The sequence below is a fragment of the Mesoplodon densirostris genome, chromosome 10 (genome assembly GCF_025265405.1).
Source record: "Mesoplodon densirostris isolate mMesDen1 chromosome 10, mMesDen1 primary haplotype, whole genome shotgun sequence".
NCBI classification, from domain to species: Eukaryota; Metazoa; Chordata; class Mammalia; order Artiodactyla; family Ziphiidae; genus Mesoplodon; species Mesoplodon densirostris.
Window position 1 is genome coordinate 102,694,122 of NC_082670.1, and position 27,254 is coordinate 102,721,375.

Consider the following 27,254-nt stretch of genomic DNA (forward strand, 5'->3'; position numbering starts at 1 on the left):
GAGCACAGGCTCTAGGCATGCGGGCTCAGTAGTTGTGGCTCACGGGCTCTAGAGCGCAGGCTCAGTAGTTGTGGCGCACAGGTTTAGTTGCTCCGCGGCATGTGGGATCTCCCCGGACCAGGGCTCAAACCTGTGTCCCCTGCATTGGCAGGTGGATTCTTAACCACTGCACCACCAGGGGAGTCCCTGTCATGCTTTTTAAAAATTCATTCCTTAACCTAGTAGTTGTTGTTCTAGGTACTTGTTCTCTAGAAATAGTTGTGGACCAAAATTTTTATACAAAGTGTTAGTCATGGAATTATTAACAATTGCAAACACATGCAGGATAAAAACAACCTGGGTTTCAACAAATAAAGAAATGTTAGAATTTGTGGTTTATCTTCTATTACACATACTTTTGGTGGAATACTATACAGTAGCATTAAAATTTTTACTCAATTTATTTTATCAAATTAACCTCCAAAAAACAGCACAGTACTACTTTTGAATTACATTTCACTGATCTGAATCTTGAATCTGTAAGAATATTAAAAGAATAGTATATTATGGCGAAATAAAATTTTTCTGTGGAATGTAAAGGTGGTTCAGTATTTGAAATTTTATTCATATAGTTTATTAGCCAGCCAAATGGAGAAGGGGGAGTGATAGCACAGTAAATGTGAATTTAATTATAAATCTAATAAAATAACATAATGATTTTTTATTTTACATCTCTCTGAAAACAATTGCCAGTTATGTTTCATGGTGAAAACTAGTTAAACTTTTAAATTGGTTATCAACTTATCCCAGTATTACCATTCTTATTTAACAACATCTAGAATTGTTATCCAAACTGATTACCAAAAAGAAAATCTATGAGATAAAGAGGATGTATTTGTTGCCATTGTATACAAATAATATACTGCTCTACCTAGAAAAGCCAAGAGAATTAACTGAAAAACTGGTGGAGATCAATAGGGTACCTGGGTACAGAAATATGTAAACAGTTTCTTACATGTTAGCAATAACATTTAGGTAATACACAGGGAGAAATACATCCAGTTCACAGTGGTAACAGAAAATAGTGAACACTGGAGAATAAACCTAATTAGAAATGTGGCAGATCTATAATGAAGAGGAATGTAAGGAATTCCTTGGCAGTCCAGTGGTTAGAACTCCATGCTCTCACAGCTGAGGGCCTGGGTTCAATACCTAGTCAGGGAACTAAGATCCCACAAGCTGCGCAGCGCAGCCAAAATAATAATAATAATAATGAGGAGGAGGAATATAAATGAAGGCATGAGTAGCTAAAAGATCGTGCCACAGTGCTCAGTTAGAATTCTCTACAAATTACTCATGAATTTAATACAACCCCAATCAGCCTTGGGGAGGGGGTAGTATCAGCATAGTGTTTGTTAGTTTGTTTTGTTTTAAAGTTGTTTGTTTGTTTTTTGATGTGGACCATTTTTAAAGTCTTTATTCAATTTGTTACAATATTGTTTCTGCTCCATGTTTTTTTTTTTTGGCCATGAGGCATGTAGGATCCCAGCTCCCTGACCCCAGGGGTCGAACCCGCACCCTCTGCATTAGAAGGCAAAGTCCCAACCACTGGACTGCCAGGGGAGTCCCAGTATCAGCATAGTTGACAAATGATTTCTACAGTTCATTGACATGAACAAGTATGTTAGAATAGGCAAAATATTTTAGAGAGCTAGAGTAGAATAACTGGAGTTGCCCAAACAATTTTACTAAAAAGTGTACAGAATAACATTCAGAACTAAACCCAGTATCTAGTCGGATAAATGTCGTATTTCAAATCAATAGAGAAATATGATTATTCTATAATTACAAAAGAATTTGGAAGAATATGCTAGCCATTTGGCATGTGAAAAGGATAGAACATACTAGTACCGAATCTACTATATGTTCTGAGTTGAATTCAAAAACTAAATATGGAGATAAAGGGAAAATAGGTCAGTATTTTTATAGTCTTGGGGTGGGGTGACAAAAACATGACATCAGAGGCAGAAAATAAAGGAAATGGTTGATACTTTTGACTAAATAAAAATATAGAACATTGTATAGCTAAAGACTATTAATAAAATTAAAATATAATTGTAACATTTTTGTCATTGTAATGGAAGGATTTTTACTATGTATTTCTGATTGAAAATAGTAGGTTATTGTCCAGTGTGATTTAGACAGGGTGAGTAAGGACATGTCAGGAAAGAGTTCTTGATGAAAATACACCAGCATATTAACAATGAATTAATTTGTGGATATGATTTCAAGTTATGTATGTGTTTCAGTACGTGGGTGTTTGTTTAGATAACCTTGGGAATTATTTGAGTAAAGGTAAAAAACCATAAAAGATAGATTTAGCCACATGAAATTTGATAGCTGTGTATGGCAAAAAGAAGAAAAATGAAACTTGAAAAAAACAATTTTGTAAATATAGTGCTATTCGTAGAAAAAAGTAGGCAGATTACCACTGGCCCATAAACCTCATAAGGGCAGGTGTCAGGTCTCCTGTTGAATATATCACAATAAGTACTCAGTAAATATATTTTAAATGAATGACCTTTAAGTTGATTTTGGGGGTGGGAGAGTTCATCTGAACTTTATAACTTCTATAATCAACTTTATCACTTACATAATCGCCTTTAGTAGTTACAGCATTGGACCTAGCAGTATAGCAGTCTTTTGAAAGATTCACTGTTTAAGACTCTCAAAATATATAAACCTGTAAGTCATGAATCACATGTTTGTTTGTTTATACCTAGGCACTTTTCAAAAGGAGAAAAGAAAAATGAGTATCTGGAACAGAAGGAAAATAGAAATATACTTCTAATCTAGGAAAAATTTTATATATATGAAAGGAAAAATATGTATCTCCAGTGTTTTTTGCTTTTATTTCTTGTCTCTGCTTCAACCTCTGCTGCCCTAGTTCAAGCCTCATAACTCTTTCTGTTTACTCCATTAACTCCAAATAGTTTCCCAGTGTCCATTCTCATCCTAACCATTGCTACCAGGGGAATCTTTCTCAAGCACAGCTCCGATTACTGTCCGAAAACTTTTCCTCAAAGACTTGGGGTAAATGTCACTCCTTCCACCAAGCCTTGGGGGTATAATTTAATCTAATGATTAAGAATGTAGATGGGAACCAGGTGACCTAGTCTTTCTCTCTTTATACATCAAATTCCTTATCTGTAAAGTGGGGATAATAATAGTACTGGGTTTATAGAGTTACTCAAATTACATCTGATAATTCACATAAAACACGTAGTATAGTGCCTGGTGTGTAATAAGCACTTAAGCTTTTTTTTTTTTTTTTTTTTTTTTACTAACACATAGCAATATGATCACCTCTGTTGAGGTTCTTAAACTTATATTACAAGTTTTATATATGTCTTCTTTTTCTTACACATTTGTAAACCCATTTAAAATAGAATACATGATAACCATTTCCCCCCACTTACCTAGTTCAGTGGTTTCCATATTGTAGGTATTAAGTAAATGAATAGCTTTGAACTGTAAACGAATAAAAATAGATTTTTCCTTTGAGAAAGTGAGATAGGTGCATTGGCCTGAGTGGTCAGTAAAATTTATAGCATATTAACTTCCTTTCTAAGTGGAACTAAGAAGTGTACAGTAGAAAGTAGGATATTCCAATCAGAAAAAGTACCACCCTAGTTTTTGAAAATGATTGGGAGAAGTTTCTGTAGAAATGATTTCACACTTTGAAGCACTCTAAAACTAGGGGCTCAACAAGGATCAAGTAATCATGTGTAACTCTTCCCTACTAAAGCAGAATATTACATAAAGAGCCGCTAAAGAATGGCAAAAATATATAAAAGCTTGAAACTGAGCTGGTGACGTGGCAATTCAGTAGAGGGTGATTTTAGCAAAGAGACAGATTTGAGATTTTCAGAAATTCAATGTGAAAAAACTAAATTTATATTTTCCACTACAAGAGATGAAATTAGCTCCAGGGATTAGTTATCAGAAGGGTCAAATTCATCTGGTGATTTTCTGGGAGGTAGAGAGTTCTGAGAATTACTTTAAGTGTGACAATTAAAAAGTCTTTGGGCTTTTGGTTTGATTGCAGGAGATAACAATGGGATGAGGCAAAAGTGGAGTTACCAGCCATTGTGGGCTAGAGATTAATAATGGCTTCACTGTGAAGCAGCCCTTGAGGATGTAATTTCAGACCTCTCATCCAAGCTTTGTATTTCACAGACTTGTTGAGCCCATTAAAGAAATGGAAATCTCGCTATCTGATGGAGCAGAATGTTACCAAGTTACTGCGGCCTCTTTCTCCAGTCACACCACCCCCTCCCAATCCAGGCTCAAAGAGCCCCCAGCTGACCACACCTGGCCCATCTCACCCAGAAGAGGAGTGTCGAAATGGATACAGCCTCATGTTCTCACCAGTCACGTCTCTTACTACTGCTAGTCGCTGCAATACTCCTCTGCAATTTGAGGTGATTTGGGTTTGGTTGTTGGGAGTGCTGAATATGAAAATCATTATTTGCACCTCCTCATTTCAAATACATCACTCCAAATGTTTCTTTACCATGTTCTTCGCCCATCTTAGCAAGAGAATGGGAAACCTCAGGGTCATTGTGACCTATTACCTGGTAGCCTCTCATCTTGGCAGTCCCCATACTTCCCAGAATAGGAATAGTGCTCCCACAGGTGACATTCATCTTATCTTTTGCATGCAGTTCATCAACCTCCATTACTTTAGGTGATAATCATGCTAGATCTTTATCTTTACTGTGTACCTTGGTTCAAATAGGCCTCTAGCTGCTTAGTAACCATTAATGACACCTGCCTGAGAGCTCAGGTTATACTGATTGGTTGTGCCTCCATTTCTAGGCCTTTAAATAAGTGAAGTGTCTTTGTTATTTTGCATTCTCGTGTGCCTAAGTAAACAGAGATTTAGAAAGCACTGAGGTATGGTTTATGGCAATTTAGGGTTTTTTTTCATGCCCAGGTTACTTTCCCTTCTCGTCATGTGTTAGGAATGAGAAGTAGAAAGAGCCTAGCAACATGCATTTATTAGAACCAGATTTATTACACTCGCTCTCTGGTCAGCTGTTTCAAAAAGTTACTTCTGAATTGCTTTAGTACTCAAGTTTGAGTGATGGCAGCTTTACTGAATAGAATCCGTGTGCGTGCGTTAAAAAAAAAAAATCATCTATCGCATGTTGCTTTGGTTTATAATTAAATTAAACAGACACTATCTATTCCTTCTCAGAAAAATTTGTTCTGATGACTAAACACTCAGCTCTGACCCTACCTTGCACTTTTCCAGATGTGTTCTTTGATAAAGGTGAATGTTCTAATCAGTGCCATCCTACCTACTCAGTTTTTATGAGAGCATGGAGATTAAAAACACCTGAACCTTTAAATGGCTAGGCTAACTCAGAAAGAGGAAACTTAGCAACCTTGAAAGTAAGAGGCAGCTGTATTCTGTACCTAAACTCGACCATATTAACCTTTGGAGCAAACCTTTTTGAGAAGGCGAACAGAACCTTCTGGTTACATTTGATTTCTAGGGAAGTTACCCTTTACCAAATTCCCTGTGGCGTTCTTTTTAGTCAGATAGCAAAACAGCTGATATGGGCCTTACTAACTTTACTTGGATCTAATTGCAGTTGATTTTTCATTTAGCAGCCAAAGTTTGATGGTAAAATTTCGTGAGAGGATGTTCTCACTGGGAGGCAGTAGATTCTAGGAGTAGAATTTCATACTTTATTATAATTGACACTTTATTATAACTAAATGTGAAATTAGAAGGTGGGTTGCTATCTAGAACAGCCGGGTTTAGCACTCGGTGTATTTCCTATCCCTTGCAGCGTTTTGGATAACTGAGAAATTCTATGCAAATGTAAGGTGGTTTTATTTTCTATTTTTTTAAATCAGAGATCATTTTAGTGATGCACAGTCTAAGCATAATGTTAGAATACCAGGAGGGAAAGAAAATATAATACATCAAGTAGCCGATCCTTTCAAAAAGTTCAGTGCATGTTTTCACTGTTTTAGTCTCGTGATTTAACTAAGAAAATTTGGCCTTTTTCATCAATTCAGAAAACAGATTTCATCATCCCGACCATCTTTATCACCATTCTAATTGCTATACTCTTTCCTATATTCTAGTATGGGGAGGTGGACAGCCTTATTTCCATCCAAGACTATGACACACAGAAATAGCAGAAAGGTGTCACAAGTAAAGATCAGCTTGGTTGGGGGAAGAATATTTTTGAAAGGAGGAAAGTGAGAAATGCTAAGGGAATGAGTTGAAAAGACATGTAGTAGAAGAGAAACAAGATCATGAGGAAAGGGAAGCATCAAAAAAGAGTGAAAGCAACATTGGGAGGGCAAGTTTAATGAACCCCTCCTTTCCAGCAGAATAACCCTTCCCTCGTCTTCCTGCCTGGAGAGCCATACCCCACTATCCATCTCACACATACTACCACCCCACCAAATAAAGCGAACACTAGGACCCCTGCTCTGCTGAAGCAGCCACCCAGGCCACAGCTGTCCAGAGCCTGTGATATTAGAGGCCCTCCCCTACCTTGCCCCTGAATCCTTGTCATAGCTACCACTGTCATTCTCTGCTTTTTACCCTTCATACCTTCCCATCTGAGCTTAACTGCCCAGTTCCTGTTTCATACGGGAGAGCTGCCTCACGCAAAAGCTGCCCTAACGGTAGCCCTGTTTAGGACCCTGTTTACACGGGAAGTGTACACATCTGCCTTTTTCTTTTCTTTTCTTTTTTCCCTCTATTCCTCAAGGTACAGTGGATTTTAATATCAGAGAAGAACCTTAGTGGGGGTGGGCAGATCCAGTTGGATTATGTTAAGAACCATCTAGCCTATGAGCTAGAGAATCCATCAATCATAACTTCTGCAACTGTCATTCAAGAGGAACTGGCCATTTCCCTAGCCCTTTCAGCCCCCAACATGCTAAGCAGTTTCCCTGGGTAATGGTGGCAGGCCTGAATTGAGGAAATGTGACATTCAGAAGAGGGTGTGGGGTGAAGAGAAAAGGTGCCCCTAAGCAGGAGGAATGAGTGGTAGGGTGCCCCTCAATAACAAGTACTGTAGGAAATCTCATCTAACATAGAAAGACATTTACTGTAATAGTGTAAAATCTTACCAATTTAACTCTTGGTATCTGCTTGAGATGTTTACTTACAGCATGATACATAACCAGTTTATCCTTAAATGCTTTCAAAGATGCCAGGAAGCATTTTAACAAGTCATTCTGTCCATCGAGATGAATTCTGCATTTGAACATTTCCCTTGTGCCTTCTTACCCTTCTCCCTGCCCCACCCCCCAAAATTTGTGGCTAACCATCTATGCTTGCTTTTTTTTGCTTTATTTTTTGTTTGTTTTGTTTTGCTTCTTTGAGTAGATGAATAACAAGATGCTTTTCCCTCCTCTAGAACATATCCTCCCCTGAGAGTTCCCCTGCGAATAGGCCCGAGTCCCTGTCACCCGAGGTAGTTATCACACCATCTCAATCACACTTGGAGGCTGAGAGTGAGTGTGCATGAGTGTGCTCCTGCCTGTGTGGGGAGGGCTGGGGGATCTGAGTGAATGGGGTGATGGGCTGGAGGGTGGCCCATTGGTCACTGTAAGTTGAATGAATCTTCCCATGTGTGCCTGTGGTTACTCAGAACTCTCAATGTAGATGGAGGAAAATGAAGTAGTTGTGTGAGTGTGTGTGTGTGTGTGTGTGTGTGAGAGATGGGTTTGTTTTTGTTGTTTTTGGGGGGGTGGGGGGAAGGGTATGGCTGAAGAGTTTTCTTAAAGAATAGAATCTAGAAATCAAGTTTAAAGGAGCTGAAGACGTGGTGGGAACCTTGTTAAAGAAAGTCTAACAGTGTGTTTGTTAAACAAGGAAGGTTATATCAACAGTTGGTAGGAGCTGTTTTTTGATCTTTATTATCTTGGGCTGATAAAGGAGCAGCTTATATTGGAAAAGTTAGGCAGTGATTTATGCCTTATTCCCGGGTTAATCTGACAGCTGTTTAACTGGATGTTTTGAGCTTTGGTTGATAGATTAAGCAGCTTCTTTAGAAAGGGAGAGTCATGCCTCTCAGCTTAAGTCAGCCCATGGCTTCTGTGACTCAGGGCTCCATTCTGCAGTGGTTGGGAAATGGTTGCTGTACAAATGGTACCTCTTAGAATATCAAATCCTACTGCTATGGAGATGTTAAATTCAGATTTTAGTGCTAGAGTTTCTTAACTGTTAAAAGATTTGGACAAACGTAGTAATGATTAACTCCATGAATCCACATGGAGCCTTTTTCCTCTTAAAGAGAAAGTTACAGTCTCTCATAACCTTTCAGAAATTAACTAAACTGTTAACCCCACACCCTTCCAGTAAAAAGTTAGTGCTAAACTCAGTGACAGGTGACCAAATTCTGAATCAGTAGGATTTTATAGATCAATGTGAAACTGAAGAAGATTGTATTCTAGTGTACTAGAGATCTTCTGGGTGTTTTTTACTCTATTTTGTAAGGAATGTAAAGCTCTCCCTCAGTTGCTAAAGATTCTAAGATAGCATAATTTGGAGGCTGACATGTGTGTCATCTGGGTTTCTGGTACTATTCTTTCTAGAGAGTTAGCTATAGCTGACATAGTGGCAGAAAATCTTGATGTTAGGAGGTAATGATGACCAGGTAGATGGGTTTATTTTTGATACATTTCAGCATTTCAGATGCTCTGCAGTGATGAGCATTAGTGGCCTTGTGGTATGTTAACATACGTTAGAGGATGCAAAAAGAAGAATTGAGTGGCCAGAAAGTTTTATGAGAAATACATACTTAATAGTGAAAGTGAGTGAAGAACTGGTTGGTTGATGTCGTTGACTAATACCATTCTTCTTCCCTGAACCAGTAACTTAAATACTTGAATTTTCGTCTACTTTCTACTTTCTTTCACCTTTTTCCCTCCTCCCACCTTCCATCAATATTAGTTTAGAAATGAATAACACCAGAAGCCAGTTATCTTAAGACACTATTCTCACCTCTGTGGCTCCATGGGGCTCAGGTAAATCCCTAATTATACTGCCAGTCCCTGAATGTAGTGCAAGGTGACTCAGCAAACCTGATGAAAGGCTAAGCAGGCAAAATAGTCACATTTGGCCAGTTATCTAATTCTGACTTTCCCAGTATTCTCCTCCAGAAAGACTTTAAAACAATTTGGGGAAGGCCAGGATTCTTTGGTAATCTGGCATGTATACACTGGTATTACATGGGACTTTTACAGATGTTAATGGCTTTCTCTCTTCTACTTTCGTCCCTCTTACCTATTCTTATTCACCTGTGCCCCCTCACTTCCCTTCTTTTCTGCCCTTTGACTTTTTCCTTTCTCCTCTACCCCATGTCTCCGTTGATTTTTATTCTTTCAGCTTTGTCACCGAAAAGACCTGGACTTGACAAAAGTAGGCTACCTTGACTCCAACACTAACAGCTGTGCTGACAGACCTTCCCTGATCAGCTCGGGTCATTCTGACCTGGCTCCTCATCCCTCTGTCGGACCCACCTCTGAGACTGGCTTGACAAGCAGGAGTGGAGATGGACATCAGACCCTTGTGAGAAACTCGGACCAGACATTTCGGACAGAGTTTAACTTGATGTATGCCTACTCCCCATTGAACGCTATGCCTCGAGCAGATGGATTGTATCGAGGGTCTCCCCTAGTAGGGGATAGGAAGCCTTTACATTTGGATGGGGGCTATTGTTCCCCTGCAGAAGGGTTTCCCAGCAGATATGAGCATGGTTTTATGAAAGACCTCTCTCGTGGATCCATGTCACCTGGTGGCGAAAGGGCTTGTGAAGGAGTCCCATCTGCCCCCCAGAACCCCCCACAGAGGAAAAAGGTAAGTGTTTCACATTTTATAGGCCGTTTTGAAGAACTTTAACTGAATAAGTCAACAGATATTTACTGAATTACCACTGTGTTTTCAGCACTGTGCTCAGTGTGAGGAAAATGAAGATAAGTAAGACGGTCTCTTGGCATGTCTAGTGAAAGACTGTTTTAATATAATTTGATGAGTGTTGTAAATGTTAAGCAAATTCAAATGCCTACCATGTATGTGCCATACACGTGGCTAGGCAATTCAAAGGATAAAGCAGTGAAAAAGAATAATGCTACTTACATGTTTTATATAGTACTTCTCATGTTCTAGGCACTGTTAAGCTCTTCTTATGCATTTAACCTCACAATAATCCTGTAAGATGGGTAATTTCCCATTTTGTAGATGATGAAACTAAGGCAAGTTGAGTAACTTGCCCGTGGTCACACAGCTAGTATATGGAAGAGCCAGGACACTACCCAGGTCTGTCTGATTCCAGATTGCATGCTTTTATTGCCACCATGCTATATTGCCTCCTAGGTTCCACCCTAATGGAGCTTATAGCAAGTCAGACTGAGTTTAGCAGATAATTGTATTAATGATGAGAAAGGAGTTGTTCAGATGTGATGAGAACAACTTAACAGGAAACCTGACCAAGTCGAATATATGGAGGGTACTTGAGAACAAACAAGAGGTTCATAGCCAAGTTTGAGGGGTGGTAGAGTGCAAGGTGACAGTTCACTGATTTGGCTGATCTCAAAACAGGAAGTAGGAATCAATCAGCCAACAAATTGAGGGGGTGAAGGTCTTACAGAAGAGAGAGCAGAACAAGTAACTGTGACACTCCATTGAGTGGGCAGTAGGGATGTGATGTGGTTGTAGTTGAATGTTGCTATGGTGGCAGGTGAATAGTGGGGATAGTCAGGAGGAGAATACAGAGGTGGGCAGAGCCAGGTCGCAGAGATCTGGTTTGGGGCTTGACTTGTAGGCGATGCCTGATCTATAAATTACAAAGCCAGAAGTGTGCTTTTTTATGTCAGTGGTTTTCAACTAGGGGCATTTGGAAATGCATAGGAGTATTTCGAGTTGTCACAGCAACTTCCATTTACTGGTCAGAGCTAGAGGTGTTTAATGTTGTGTGTGTGTGACAGTCTCACATAATTGCAAAATGTCTGTGGTACTCTTGTTCAAATGTAGCCTAGTGGCTTTTTGTCTTTGCATTACAGTGAAATACGTTACCAGAATTTATTATTAACCCCTTTCCATGATTGTGTATAGAAAATGCATACACAAAATTGTCTTACTTTGTGTTTTTGTTATATTTTACATTTGAACAGAAAAATGAGAGCCCTAAGTGGATAAAAGAAGGAGGAAACACTGGCAGATAATTTGTAATAAAATAGCATTGCGGGGAAAATTCCCTGGCGGTCCGGTGGTTAGGACACCGTGCTTTCACTACGGATCGAACCCTGGTCAGGGAACTAAGATCCCACATGCTGCGAGGCGCAGCCCAAAAAAAAAAAAAAAAGCACTGGGTTTAGAATACTGTTGCATCAACAGCACTGACTAGCAGGAACAAAAGTGGAAACAGTCTTTGGGTTTCTGGTTTCATTTATTATGTGCAAAAGTGAAACCATGATCTGTTATTTCAGAAATATTGTTGAGCACCAGCTATCAACCAAGTTCTGCACTGTATGTTAAAGATAAAAAGCCAAATAAACTTGGTCTTTGCCCTTGTAGAACATGACAGTTTACAAGCATACAAGACATTGTAATAGGTCGACAGGCAGTGTAAGCACAGTGTGCTGTAACAGCAGAGAGGAGGTGTACTTGGCAGGGCAGGGAAGAGGGGCTTGTTGTGGCAGTCAAGAAAGAATAAGGCAGAGGAATGGCAGATTGAGGAGAAGCTTCCAAGTATACAGGCTTTCTAGAGCTGGCTTGCTAAAGTATAAACAGGAAATCTTTTCCTTTCTCCTTTTACACTAGTTTCTCTATGTGTAAAACAGTAACAGTAATAAATCCCTGGGTATATCTTGAAAAATGGAGCACACTTAAAAACACTGAAGCATTGACTTTTTCTTTGTGTGTGTGTGTGTGTGTGTGTTTTGTTTTGTTTTGTTTTTAAACAACTAACTCTAGGGATTTCTGGGGAGTGAGGAAGAGCTATCAGAATCACCTAGGAGACTTTTTCAAACTACACAGACTCCCAGCTCTTCACCTTCCCTTTTCTAGGTGCTACCGTTGTTACAAATAGCTATGATAGCACACTTTTGTTGAAGGGAACTGTAATCTCACAGGTTTTTCTGAAGGCAGAATAAAGGTTGAGGTCTACTGGTGAATACCATTTTTCAAAAATGCCATCTCCTAGTGTATTCTCTTTTCCTTACCAGTTTCTGACTGATTTAAATAAGTAGCTGTGCTCAGGTCTCTCTCACACTTGGAAAAAGTCACCTGTTGGTGCCTGCTTTGTTTGCATGGCTTGCTAACAGTTTACTAGGGTTCCATCTTCTTTCCCCATTGCTAGTGATCCACTAATGATGTCTAGCTAGGGTCCTGTTTCTTTTCTCCTTCCTAGGTATCCCTGCTGGAGTACCGCAAACGGAAACAAGAAGCCAAGGAAAATTCTGCTGGTGGGGGAGGTGACTCTACACAGAGCAAAAGCAAGTCTGCAGGAGCTGGGCAAGGCAGCAGTAACTCACTTTCTGACACTGGTGCCCATGGTGTGCAGGGATCCTCAGCCCGAACCCCATCTTCCCCTCACAAAAAGTTCTCCCCATCTCATTCCTCTATGTCTCATTTGGAGGCGGTAAGCCCATCAGATTCCAGAGGCACTTCATCTCACTGCAGACCTCAAGAGAGTATCAGCAGTAGGTGGTAAGTTTATGTTTGATGCTTTAATGATTAAATTCAGGAGGGAAGTAAACATCTAGGCTCTTTACCTAAGATGTATGGAAACACTTATCTGAGAAAGCCAGCCAACAGTGCTGTCTACCCTATTCAGCTGATTTAATAGTATCAGCCACAATCCACCAGCCCTACAGAAGCAAAGAATTGCCACCGAGCCTGCAAAACAACATGTTGGATGGCATATAGCTGTGGACACAGTGGAGTTATTTTTTTCGCTGGGCACTAACACTGCCTCTTCTATTTTCTCATTTCGTGTGAAAGGTAAGTCAGGATTTGAGCTCAGTTCCCCCTAAATTAACAACAGATATCTCAGTTTCACACAGCTAGCATATACAGAGAGATGTGACACGTTCTGAAAGGATTTGTCTGGTTTAGGGGACACCGCAAATAAATAATACTAAAGTCAGGTACTGAGTATCAAATGAGTGAAATAAAGAATGAGGCATTTTAGGGATCTTGAACTGAAGAAATGAGGTCTGAGAAAGGAGAGACATGGCTCAAGGGAGTAATGTTCATTCATCTGTGAAACATTAAACTGCTACCACGTGCCAGTCACATGAGTTCACAGAACAGAAAGTTAGCATTTCAAGATGGAGGTTAAAAGAAGTAGACAGCTTCCAATCCCCCTTTTCCTTAATTGCTTTTTTCTTTAAAAGTGTTTATTCTTAAGTGCCTGACATAGTTTGAGGCAGAGAAAATACCTTGTTTTAAATTGGTCCTGAGGAAAATAATGTTTAGAGGGTGTTCTAAGAGAATACGTTGTACAGTTTTTTGTCAGAGCTTTGTTCCAGACTCTTATCTCTGAAGTCCTGTGGCATAAACCTACACACCCTATTGCCTTCACAGGATGGTTCCCACATCAGTAGAACGACTCCGAGAAGGAGGGAGCATCCCCAAGGTCCTCCGAAGCAGTGTGAGGGTGGCCCAAAAAGGAGAGCCTTCTCCCACGTGGGAGAGTAACATCACAGAAAAAGACTCAGGTGAGCCTATGGCCTTCTGCCAACCAGGTACAGGGACACGAGCCAGGCTCTACACAATGCACACCAAATGCTGGGCTGAGGTGAGTCCATTTCTTATGCAGTTGGGCTCCCCTGTATGCAGAGTTCCAGCTCAGTCTTGCTTTCACTCTTTTGGGCTGCAGCATTCTTAAGATCTAGCATTGCTTGCTCTTTGTCTGCTCTTTTTTCCCAAAGGATACCTTTATGTAACTCATCTCTCCAAAGCCCTGGGAATCACCTTGATGAAGGATGAAGAGAAAAAAGGAGACAGAAATCAGATCAGGCATTTAAAACACCCCATAATTAACCACTCCTTTTGCCCTTCTGGCATGCTGCACTCACCTGATTTGTCAGAAGGAGAGCGGCATGGGTTGGTGCTGGCATTGGTGACTTGAATGAACAATGGATCTCTCACACTTATTCTAAGAAAATAAGTTGATTTTGTATTACCTTCCAGACCCTGCAGATGGTGAAGGCCCAGAGACACTGAGCTCAGCACTCTCTAAAGGAGCAGCCGTTTACAGCCCTTCCAGATACAGCTACCAGGTGAGACAAGAAGGTGCTCTGGGCATAAGAATGTGTTCTGGGTTCCAAATGTTTTGTGATCCTGGCCATCCTTTGCAGTTGAGATGCCGTCTTTGCATATAGTTTCAGCAGCTTTGGAAATAAGTCATCACCTGCTCACCTTCAGGTAATAAATCTTATGCCAGAAAAATTAAGTGACCAAAGACAGCTATTTTACTGTCCTTGGTATCCTAAAAAGAACAAATGTTTAAGAAGATGAAGAAGAAGTAGGATATTTTAAATATTCACAAGCCTAAATGGCTTAAATAGGGACTTTTTCACCTCCTTATGCTTTTCCTCCCAACTCTTTCTAGCTCCTGCAGTGTGATAGTCCACGGACAGAATCACAAAGCCTCCTTCAACAGAGTTCCTCCCCCTTTAGAGGACATCCCACCCAGTCTCCGGGATACAGTTATCGAACTACTGCACTGAGACCTGGGAACCCCCCTTCTCATGGTTCTTCAGAATCCTCCCTCTCTTCCACGTCCTATTCCAGCCCTGCCCACCCTGTGTCCACAGACTCGTTGGCCCCATTTACGGGGACACCAGGGTATTATAGCAGCCAGCCACATTCTGGAAACAGCACCGGCAGCAGTCTTCCAAGGAGGAGCTGCCCTTCTAGTGCTGCTAGCCCTACCCCGCAGGGCCCCTCAGACTCACCGACCTCAGACTCGGTTTCCCAGTCCAGCACAGGAACTCTGAGTTCCACCTCCTTTCCTCAGAACTCTAGGTCGTCATTGCCATCAGACTTCCGGACTATCAGTCTGCCCAGTGCTGGGCAGTCAGCTGCCTACCAGGCCTCCAGGGTATCTGCGGTTTCCAATTCACAGCACTACCCACATCGAGGGAGTGGGGGTGTGCACCAGTACCGGCTCCAGCCACTGCAGGGGTCGGGGGTCAAGACTCAGACAGGACTTTCCTAGGGCTTCTGGATTTGGGCAAACAGAACTTGAATGAGCCCATAGCTGCTTCCTTCCAGCTGCCTCTGGAACCTAGGCCGAGCATATTGCTGGGGGAGGGGGTACAAGGTGCCAGAGGATTGGGTCTGGTCAACAAGAAACAAGACTTGTGGTCGTGACTGGCTCTGGCCTTGGAGAAAGATGTAAATCTTGTCTGAAGCAGAGACTATAAAGAAGTTTCTCCCTGCTGTTAAGGGTACATTGTTGACAAGCAAATGGTGTTTCGGTTAGTAATGGTTCTAAGTGCAATGAGTTGTGTTGAAGCCTCCGTCTCCCATCCTTGCCTGTATCCTGTAGTCACTTGTGCAGTGAGGACATCTTTTTAAATCGAAAAAGAAGTTTTCAAAGGAAAAAACGGTGAAAAGAGCCAATCTCAAAGCCCCAAGCCATCTGAGTAGTGTTAGGGTTTTATGCACTTAAGAAAAAAGGTAGGTATATAAGAAAACCATTCCAAAAGCAGTTATCTGGCCAAGATGTGTCCACCCAAGAATATTCCTTACCTTTGTCTTAGAAACACCAAGAAAGAGGCAGGGATAGTGAAGCTTGGAGTGTGCTCTGACTGAGGGGTGCCCGGATCTCTGAGGAAGTGCTCATGGTCAACTCTTGATTATTCAGGAGCAGATTGTCCTAGTAGATTGTCTGAGCCCCATCCCACTCCCCTTCCCCAAGCTATTTCACAGCTCAGTAATCTATGAAGTAAGTAGGCAAAGAAAAGAGATATAACTGAGATGGGCCAATTGCATTGCTACTTATCAGCTTTTGGCAATAAATTTGATTAGGAAGGGTCCCAGGTGGTTTGGGAATTCTTTGAATTTTATTTTTTCTACTCCCAATTAATCAGGAGTTGACGATCCCCTGAGTAGGACTGCCTCCATGATTGGGGAGCGTGCACTCGTGACTGCAGGGTAAGAGTGGAAAGATACGTTTGTGGAATGGCACCGACAGGACTGTGATTGTGTGTGGCATGTCCCACGTTTCTTTGGGAGATGCTTATTTGAGAGTGGCCCAGGTGAGAGTGTTCTAAAACCACCCACATACCTAATAACACTGTTTTGGATGAGAGATGAGAGCAGACTGGCTTCTCCCCATCAGTGCATTGTGCCTGTTGTACACCCCTGCAGGAGCCCTGGAGCCAGCCAGGTGGGGTACACAATCTTTTTAAATTCCATACGGTTGCCAGCTTATTTCTTTCACTTGTTTACTGTAATATCCGGCGTGTTTTTATTTATCTAATTTTGTATTCAGTTATAACCATGGTAGGGGTAGCAGATATCTGACAGGTGTAATCCCTGGTGCTGCAGTGGACCTTCTTTCTTTTGGACAAGATAATACTGTGAGTCTCCCTCCTTCCTTCCCTCCAGTTTGTTTTCTCCTTTTTCCCCTCAGCCTCTTACATCCCCTTTCTTTCTACCCTCTCCTACAACTATCATATGCACAGTCTTCTCTCTTTGTGTGTGACTGTTACAAAATTTCACTTTTTCAAAATTGAAATCAGGTGTTTGCTCAAATGAGGGGAGATTTTTTTTAATGCTGAGACTTCAGCAGAATACTTTTCTTTTTGTTTCCCCCACAAACCCATCAGTCTGGGAGAGCGTTGGGAGTGGAAATCATGTTGCCTGGGATGCTGGTTTCTTTGTATATTATATAAAACGTATGTAAATGTCTCTCCATTTGGGCTGGGGTTTGCATTCTCCCCTTGGCTGTTAACCGAGGGGAGAGGCCAGCGGGCAGGCGGCCCTCACCCTGCCTGGCACGTGCAGAGACCCCAGCCACTCTGTGTGGGCAGGGTGCTGTCAAGACCAGACCTCTGGGGGGGGGTGGGGGCGGGGGGTGGGGGGGACTCTTGGAAGGGAAGAAGTATCACTTCTTTCTCAAGTGGAGTGTTTACACCTTGCTGTAACATTTGAACTTTCACAAGAGATGTAATAATTTTGATAATAAAATTCTTAACCATAATAATCATAAGTTGAGAACCTCTTTGTCCAGTTCTGTGACCTTGGCTTGCCTGGTTTTCCTAACGCTGTCCTTACTTGAAGAGAGCAAAGATGGACCCACATTCAGGAGACTGTGCTCTTGGTGTTGTTTTGTCCATAATGGGGTCAGGAATACAGACTGATCTTCCTTCACCATTTTATGATTAAGATCAGGCTATAATGCATTACTAAACAGCTACTGAGTGCTAGGCTATATGTAAGGTGCTGGGAATATGAAGATAAGACAGCCTCCTTCTCTATTACTAGGTACGTTACTTTCGATGTGATATAAATATTAGAAGCTGAACTGTATTAAAGAAATAAGCAAGTGCACCTTGTATACAACTTCACAGTTAACCAGGCTCTTCCGTTTATGTCATTGGTTGTCTCATTCATCCTTAGTATGTGTTAAGGTAGGTATATTATTCCCATTCTATAAGTTTTTATTAGTTTCAGAGGATATAATGTGTCCAAGATTTCTCTCTTCTAAATGGCAGGCTCCAACTGACAGTCTTGGAAATTTTGCAGTTTACCCAGGAAACAAAAAGAGATAGCTAGAGATGCTTTGAAACTGACTAGAAATCACTTAACTAGCAGGAAAAGTATATCATTACCAGTTCTTGCCTTAAAAAGCAGTCTGGGCTTTTTAGCCTTCAGGCATCATTTTGATGGTGCATGGTTCTCTGTTTACTAAAGGTCACCCTGAAGAAAAAAATGCACTATTGTCCAAATGGAGTAGGCCATTTACTTTGAAACTACACTGATTATCAATTCATCAGCACAGCCTTCATAACCTGCTATGAGGCTCAGAGACAGAAAGGTTCTTGTGCTGAAGATGAATAAAGGAAACAGCTTGGAGAAAAAGCATAGGTATTGAAGGAGATGGTGTTCCCCTATAACTTTTCCCTGCTCCTACACTCAAAACTTACTCTGAGATACAAAACCTTGGGCAACTTTATAGGAAAATTACACATCCCCCAGAGCCTCAAAACACCAATAGCCACAAGACCTTCATGGTATCACGTTCTGTTCCAGAGGAAGCAATGGTGTGTCTGATGGGTCTCAGAACTCCAAACGAGCACTCACTTGGAAGTTCAGCGAGCCAATTTGAGAACAACAGTCAAAACTAGAAGGGATTTGCAGTGCGTGCAAAGGTGTTTGGGTAAGTCTGAAGGGGCTGGAGCAGTCTGGGCCCAAGATAGTTCTAAACAGCAGAGCTCCCAGGACAGAGCTCCACACTGAAAAGAAACTCCTGATAGAATCCAAATTGAGCAGGAGAGGTATTTTGAGTATTTTGAGTGAGTGAAACTAGGGTTGTCCATAAAAGTGTTAAATAACTTACCTTGTTCTTTAACTCCCGAGAGAAACAGTTGGTCATAGATTGTTCTGCTGGGGCTTCCCTGGTGGCGCAGTGGTTAAGAATCAGCCTGCCAGCGCAAGGGACATGGGTTCAAGCCCTGGTCCGGGAAGATCCCACATGCCACAGGGCAACTAAGCTCGTGTGCCGTAACTACTGAGCCTGTGCTCCAGAGCCCAGGAGCCATAACTACTGAGCCCACATGCCACAACTACTGAAGCCTGCTCGCCTAGAGCCCATGTTCCACAACAAGAAAAGCCACCGCAGTGAGAAACCTATGCACCACAACGAAGAGTAGCCCCCGCTCGCTGCAGCTAGAGAAAGCCCACACACAGCAACGAAGACCCAACACAGCCAAAAATAATATAAATAAATAAATTTGTGAAAAAATAAATTGTTCTGCTGAATGTCAACTGCTATTGTTTGCACAGTCCATATTTTAATATTTTACACACAAAAATGTGCGGTAAAACCTTGCAACTAGAAAAAAATCATGCCTCCCTTTATTTACCCATAAAAACGGGTAACAGAAAGTACCATAGTCAAATTCCAAACAGTTACAAGAAAGGAGCAGAGTAATATCCCCACAGATGAAAGCATACTAATGGAATAGGACAGGAAAAGGAAATAACAGGTATGTGGATTGGGGAAACAGAAATGACTGTTCACAGAGGAGGACAGAATTGTCTTACAGAAAATCCAAAAGAATTGACCCCCACAATAAAAAGATGCAACTAATAAGCAGTTATAGCAAGGGTGCAAGGTATAAGGTTAATGATACAAATGTCAGTTGCTTCCTTATATACAAACAACTGGAATTTGAAAGTTTAAACAATAACATTTACATTAGAACTGAAAAAATGAAATAGGTATAAATCTAACAAAATATCTAAAAGACCTATATGGGTAAAACTACAGAATTCTTGATGAAAGAAAGAACTAAATAAACAGATACTCCATGGCCATGAATGGGAAGACTCAAATGTCAGGATGTCTGATCTCAACTTGACTTTTAGATTCGTAATCCCAATCAAAATTCCAGCCGATAGGGCCGCGCTGGTGGTGCAGTGGTTAAGAACATGCCTGCCAATGCAGGGGACACAGGTTTGAGCCCTGGTCCGGGAATATCCCACATGCTGCAGAGCAACTAAGCCCGTGTGCCACAACTACTGAGCCCGCGCTCTAGAGCCCTACAACTACTGAGCACACGTGCCACAACTACTGAAGCCCGCACACCTAGAGCCCGTGCTCTGCAACAAGAAGCCACCGCAGTGAGAAGCCTGTCCACCGCAACTAGAGAAAGCCCGTGCAGCAACAAAGAACCAACACAGCCAAAAATAAAAAAATCCCAGCAGTTGTTTTTTGGATATCAACAAAATTATTCTAAAGTTTATAGGCAGAGGAAAAAGACCCAGAATAGCCAACACAGTGTTAAAAGGGAGGAATGAAGTCAGCCGGCCTTTGAGACTTACTATAAAGCTATAGTAATCAAAATAGCATGGTATTGGAATAAGAATAGACAAATAGGTTGATAGAGTACCCGGAAACAAACCCACACAATTACAGTCAACTGATATTTGACAAACAAGCAAGGGCAATACAGTGGGGAAAAGATAGTCTTCAATAAATGGGGCTGGAACAATTGGACATCCACGTGCAAAAAATGTATCTAGACACAGACCTTAAACACTCTTCACAGGACTTCCCTGGTGGTGCAGTGGTTAAGAATCTGCCTGCCAATGCAGGGGACACAGGTTCAAGCCCTGGTCTGGGAAGATCCCACATGCCATGGAGAAAGTAAGCCCGTGTGCCACAACTACTGATCCTGCGTTCTAGAGCCCAAGAGCCACAACTACTGAGCCTGCATGCCACAATTACTGAAGCCCACACACTGCAACAAACAGTAGCCCCCACTCGACGCAACTAGAGGAAGCCTGCATTCAGCAGCGAAGACCCAATGCAGCCAAATAATTTTTTTTTAAATGAATCAGCCTGCCAGTGCAGGGGACATGGATTCGAGTTCTGGTCTGGGAAGATCCCACATGCCACGGAGCAACTAAGCTGGTGTGCCACAACTACTGAGCCTGCGCTCTGGAGACTGCGAACCACAACTACTGAAGCCCACACACCTAGAGCCCGTGCTCCGAACAAGAGAAGCCACCACAATGAGAAGCCCGCGCACCACAACAAAGAGTAGCCCCTGCTCACCGCAACTAGAGAAAGCCTGCGTGCAGCAATGAAGACCCAATGCAGCCAAAAATAAATAAAATAAATAAATTTAAAAATAATACTGTATTTGCAAGTTGCTAAAGGAGTAGATCTTAAAAGTTCTCATCACAAGAAAACAATTTTTGTAACAGCGTGATGATGGATGTTGATTAGACATTGTGGTGATCGTTTCACAACGTGTATATGTTTTATACAGGAAACTAATGTTATATGTCAATTATATCTCAATTTTTTTTTAAGTAAGACTTGAGGGACTTCCCTGGTGGCGCAGTGGTTAAGAATCCACCTGCCAGTGCAGGGAACACGAGCTCAAGCCCTGCTCCGGGAAGATCCCACATGCCGCGGAGCACCTAAGCCCGTGTGCCACAGCTACTGAAGCCCACGCGCCTAGAGCCTGTGCTCCACAACTAGAGAAGCCACCGCAATGAGAAAGAAGCCTGCGCACCACAACAAAGAGTAGCCCTCGCTCACTGCAACTAGAGAAAGCCCGCACGCAGCAACAAAGACTCAACGCAGCCAAAAATAAATAAATTTTTTTTAAAAAAGTCTTTTTTTAAGTGGCAAATATCGAAGACGGGCAAAAAAAGACAACATGTGTCAGTAGGTGTTTCCAAAGAGCAAAAAAAAGGCAAGAGAACAGAATACCAAAAGTTGTAATTCGAGAAAACTTTTCCTGAAATATTTCAAACTACAGACTGAAAGAACGTAATGCATACCTTGTAAATTCAACCAAGAATTCAAACCCAATATCAAGACATTCTAAAATTGTTGGAGTTTAAAGAAAAGAAAAAAAATCTTGTATATCTAGGCCTAAAAAGTTATTTATAATGGAAGGAAAATTAAGCTCTGTCAGGTTTTGTTTTTTGTTTTGTTTTGTTTTATGGCTGCATTGGGTCTTCGTTGCTGTGCACGGGCTTTCTCTAGTTGCAGGGAGCGGGGGCTACTCTTTGTTGCGGTGCACAGGCTTCTCATTGGAGTGGCTTCTCTTGTTGCGGAGCACGGGCTTTAGGCACGTGGGCTCAGTAGTTGTGGCGCATGGGCTCTAGAGCGCAGGCTCGGTAGTTGTGGTGCACGGGCTTAGTTGCTCTGCGGCATGTGGGATCTTCCCAGACCAGGGATCAAACTCGTGTCCCCTGCATTGGCAGACGGATTCTTAACCACTGCACCACCAGGGAAGTCCCTCTGTCAGGTTTTTTGACAGCCACACTTTATGGCAAAAGAGAATGGAATAATATATTTAAGATACTCAAAGAGACTGAAACAAAAGTTTCTTACCAACTATGTAGTAGCAGCAAACTGTCATCCTCATGCCAGAACCTGGGGAACTTTATTCCTGTTAATTCTTTCTTAGGAATATGTTAGAAACTGAGCTGATTTGGATGACCAAACTGTCTTAAGAAACAGCAACAGAGGGCTTCCCTGGTGGCGCAGTGGTTGGGGGTCCACCTGCCGATGCAGGGGACATGGGTTCGGGCCCGGTCCGGGAAGATCCCACATGCGGTGAAGCGGCTGGGCCCGTAAGCCGTGGCCGCTGAGCCTGCGCAGCCGGAGCCTGTGCTCTGCAACGGGAGAGGCCACAACAGTGAGAGGCCAGCATACAGCAAAAAAAAAAAAGAGCAACAGAAAGTCTGGTGGTGAGTTAATTATATGCAGTTAGCTACGTGTAGAACTAAGAATGAATGAGGAATATAAGGTGAGACTGGTCAGCCAGTGTCAGCTGGTTCATGTGACCTAGGCAATGTAAATACCGTGCAACTACAAAGAAATAAGCAGAAAATAATATGGTTTTAGTTATATTTGTGGTCTTATATATGAGGACTTTAATGTGAGAGAAAGCAAATGAATCCAATGTCCTTGAGAACCAACTAAGAGTCCACATGCCGCAACTGAGTCTGCATGCTGCAACTAAAGATCCCACGTGCCACAACTAAGACCCCGGCGCAGCCAAATAAATAAATATTAAAAAAAAAAAATACACACCGATTTAAAGAGGCTTCTGCTAACCAACAACAACATTTTAAGCATTAATTATGATAAATGTAACGGAATCAAGTATGTTTAAATCCATGAGTTCATAATGGTACCAAAACATAATAATTGTTCATCTTGGGAGGATGTTAGGGAACCAACTCTATTTTTGAAAACTAGAAAATAAAAGGAAATACTCCAGCATTATTCTTGCCTTTCCTATACAAGTTGTACCACTAGCTGGCTAGATCGAAAATGAGGATGTTTCCCTTTATAGAAGCTTTCCCACAAATAAGAGAATGATAGATTTGGAGCATCACTATTGTTCAACCCGTAATTACACAAAAGCAATTCGATACTATGTATCTCTTGATAAAAAAACAACAACAACTATGAAACAGTCATTAAAATGTTCAAACATACACTTGAATGTGAATAAGCATCTAGATCCAATTTGCTGGAAATACAGAGAACAGAGGGAACTTGTTCAGCTAAACCACAAGAATGGAGCCAGCAAAATCCCAGCTGTGGAACACTACCTAACAAATGGTCCAGTTTCTTCAACAAATTGCAAGGAGGGATGAAAAGAAACAAAGTGGGTAAAGACATATCCAAAGAATAGTCAAAACTAAACTATTTTGTTTAAAGATGCTCACTTGGATGAAAAAAATGATAGAAGTTGGAAAGTGATTACAATAAAAATCCAGGTGGTGGTTACTCTTAGGAGGGAAGGAAGCGGGGTAGTGTTTGGGGGGCACTGGAAAGGCTTCTGGGCGGTCAGCAAGATTTTCTTTGGTTATGGTGACGTTACGTTTAATAGGTCATCTGCCTGTACATTTGTCTTATGCTGCAATATGTCTAACAAAACAAAGAACAAAACCTTACATAGCCACCATAAACAGGCAAACAGCCCTGCTACTAAGTGGCCTAATGTCATTTGAGCCCAGGGCCTCTGTCTGACTTATCTGTGTATTTCTAGAGCTTGGCAGTACCTGAGCAGAACAGGCATTTGGCACATATTTTATTGAATGACTAAATGAATCTGAAGAAGCCTCCAACCCACTCAGGTTGAATTTCGGCACCTGAGCTTTCCAGAACCTCCAGGTCTGTATGGTGCCGGCAGGTGGTGTCACCAGTCCTTCTGCGCTGCCTCAGTGGACTTGAAAGGGTTTTCAAACTAGAGCTCTGTTGGAAACTTGGAGTCTGGTGAGTTCTACCAATTTCACGCTCCTTAGTCACCTCCCAAAATGACAGTTCTCCATGTCCTCTGGCTTCCCAGCGCTCTCTACTTTTACAAAGTACCATCCTTCTCTCCCAACTTTTCTACAGTACTCTTTTCTTTGATGGACAAACCCCTACCTCCTCCATATTGTCTGTTGGCCTTGACTGAATATGGTTCTCTCCTTAGGACGCCACCTCCTTTGCAGCCTCTGACGTGGAGGCTGATCCTTCTCTCACATCCTGTTGCGTGGAGACTCTCCCTAAATGTTTGCAGACAAAATATATCTTGTCCCTCAGATTAAAAATCCCTGCTTCCTCTGCTGCTCACGCATTGGTTACTGCGCTTTCAGCCCTCTTCCTGCTGTCATCTTAACCGTCCAACCTCTCTGTCTGATTCTTTGATTTTGGGGGCAACTTGGCTTGTCTTCTGCACCCCAATTTCTGCCATTATCCTCACCATTTGGGTGGACATCCTAACCAGGTTGCCTCACATCTCAAAGTCTTTTATAAGAATTACTCAGAATATTCAGGTCAAATACCCAACTTTCTAATTAGCTACAATCTCCTAACCTTCCAGCTTTTTCACGTAAACTTTAGCGCCTTGATTTCTCCATTTCCTCCGTCAGTTTGCCCCATTGCAGGCTCTCCTTTTCCCATACCCAGCCTAGATCTGTTGGTGGCTCTCTGACTCGGCTTACCTTGCACCTACCTTTCAGTCTATAGTCTACCTTCTGTGCCTGCCCTCCCATCCGTTGGTGTCACCACAAATTCATAGTCACCCATCAGTCCTTTTCTTGATCCTTTTGTATCCTTGGATAGCCCCTTTAGCAACTGTTCCCAACTTTCATAATTCTTCTCAAACCCCTTGCTCATTCCCTTCTCTTTCAGTAGACAGTGTTGCCTCCTGCTTCACTGAAGAATTGGATGCCATCAGGCAAGAGCTCCCTAAACCTTGTACTTTACCCCAAAAAAGAGGCTTCCTCGCCTCTTCCATTAGTCATCCTCTCTTGATCTTTAAACTCTTAACGGCCATGACCTACAGACATTCAGAACTCTTTCATGTTTAAAGAAAAAGAGATTCCATAGCCTCCTCTAGGTTACATGCTGATCTTTGTCCACTGCTTGTTCACTATACTTAATATTTCCTGAAAGAGTTCAAGTCACTTATTTCCCCTTCTTAGACACGCTTCTCCAGAAGGTGGTCCGCACTCAGTCACCTCCCATTCTCTTCCTGAACAGACCTCATTTTGGCTCTAACCTCACTCCTCTGAACATGGTTTTACCAAATCCAGCAGTAGCTTCCTTGTTCCCAAATCTAGTAGACACATTTTTAAGTCCCTAATTCTGGATCTCTCTGCTCCATCTGACCAGTTGATCTTCCCCTTGAATTCTAAATCCTTGGTTTCGCTAACACCACATTCTCATGGTTCTCGTCATAGCTCTGACTCTCCTTCTGGACATCCATTCCTCTGACCTTTATATGTTGTTGTTCTCCAGCATTTTGCAGCCCCATGCTTTTTTCACACTACACAGTCACCCTGAACAAGCTCATCTGTACTTCATATGTCACCCATTAGCTGCACGTGTTTGTGTTTCTGGCCCAAATCTTTCCCTTGCGCACCCAAATCTACGTAAGTCAACTGGACTACTGGACAGTCCACCAGGATGTCCCACATGCATGTCTCAAATTAAACGGATTATCTTGCTCCCCTGCTATACTGGCAAATTTTTCTTTTCCCCCCAAGCAGAAAATTTAACTCTCCTCCTTGATGCCACGGTATCCCTTATCCCCACAGTCAGTTAGTTACTAAGTGTAATTTCTATTTCCTAAATATTGAATTCCTTACCTCTCTCAAAACCACTGCCACCACCTTGCTTCAGGCCAGACTTCTGCTTTCCTTTTTCTTAAAATTGTCTCCATCTAACTCAACCCCCTAACACTACAACCAGAGTGATCTTTCTGAAATGTATATCTAATTGTGTCCTTTTCCTGCTTAAAATCCTTCCCCATTTCTCTTAGGTCTGAACTGCTGTACATAGCCTCAGAGCTTAGTCATCATCTGGCCTTTGCTGATCTCTCCAGATCAATCTCTGACCCTCCCTACCTCACACTTTACAATTCAGCGTTACTAAATTGCTCTTATTTCTTCACAGGTTCATTTCGGTTTCTCATCTCAGCCTTTTTCCCCAAGCTGCGCTGTCTTTCATGAATGGCTCTCCTCACCCCTGCCTGCCTGCTTACCTCCTGTTCATCCTACAGTTAAAATTGTCCATCCCCTGCTCTACCCACCCCACCTAAAGTCATGCAAGGTATCCCTACCTGCAGTACCCACAGTACCCTGCACCAGGCAGATTTCATCTCCCCAATCAGACCCTTAAGACAGAGACTCTGATTTTGTTCTTTAAGTTCTTAGCAGATACTATGTGCTCAAAATGTGTTGAATGAAGATTCAATTCCCAAGTGCAAAAATTATAATCAACGTAGCTGCCACATGGGGCATGTTACTATGTGCAAGACACTGCGAAGCAATTCACACGCATTCCCTCATTTGTTCCTTACTTTAGAGAGAAGTGAAAGGACTTGCCCAAGGCCACACAGGCAGAAGTAGAGCCTTGTTTTCAAGCCCATGCAATCAGGAGCTGGCAGAGACTGCCAGCTATTCTCTCCTTCCTCCTTGGAAACAACAATTTTGTTTAACAGATTACATTTCAGTTAGGTGTGCAGTGTGACTCAGTCCTATGGGATCTCCAGAAGTCTCTTTAAAGTGAAATGTGGATCAAAGTGACGAGTCCAAGCAGCCACTTCAGGCCATGAGGTGTCCTTGAGGATGAAAGCCAGGATTGAAAGTGGTGCTGGGTCCCATGTCAGTCATGGTCTGGCTACCTCCACATAAGGTCTGTTAATACGCAGCCACGGCTGGTACAAAGGGTCAGGTTGAATCTCGCCCCTCTTAATCCCCTGGGGGCCAACTCAGAGAAGGAAAAGCTAGCATGGGTGATATAAAGTGTTTCTTTATTTGAATGTCATTCCACCTGCACTGAAGCTCAAACCCAGCAGCAGCAGAAGGGGTCAGGACCGAAATCAATGTTACCAAGTTGGACAATGAACAGTGAGGACACGTTCAGACGGAACTTACTAATGGGGTGTAGATAACACCAAGCTATCCTAATGACACACAGCATAAGCCCTCTGCTGATCAGAGCTCAGGGAAGGACTGTGGC

General features: G+C 42.1%; 1 protein-coding gene across 20 annotated transcripts in view; it reads left to right on the forward strand.

Annotated features, from left to right (window-relative positions):
• The window catches only part of SETD5 (SET domain containing 5), an 81,683-nt gene extending 64,568 nt beyond the window's left edge, over positions 1-17,115 (forward strand). For 14 of the 20 annotated variants that reach the window (XM_060111101.1, XM_060111100.1, XM_060111103.1 and 11 more), the window contains 7 exons: positions 4,219-4,463; positions 7,437-7,493; positions 9,410-9,880; positions 12,432-12,730; positions 13,610-13,743; positions 14,219-14,307; positions 14,640-17,115. In XM_060111101.1, the coding sequence (XP_059967084.1) occupies positions 4,219-4,463; positions 7,437-7,493; positions 9,410-9,880; positions 12,432-12,730; positions 13,610-13,743; positions 14,219-14,307; positions 14,640-15,248 (1,904 nt within the window). In that variant the 3' untranslated portion in view covers positions 15,249-17,115. The remainder of the gene's footprint in view (positions 1-4,218; positions 4,464-7,436; positions 7,494-9,409; positions 9,881-12,431; positions 12,731-13,609; positions 13,744-14,218; positions 14,308-14,639) is intronic. The other 6 variants (XM_060111112.1, XM_060111115.1, XM_060111108.1 and 3 more) reach the window with 1 other exon arrangement.
• The last annotated feature ends 10,139 nt before the right edge of the window (positions 17,116-27,254 follow it).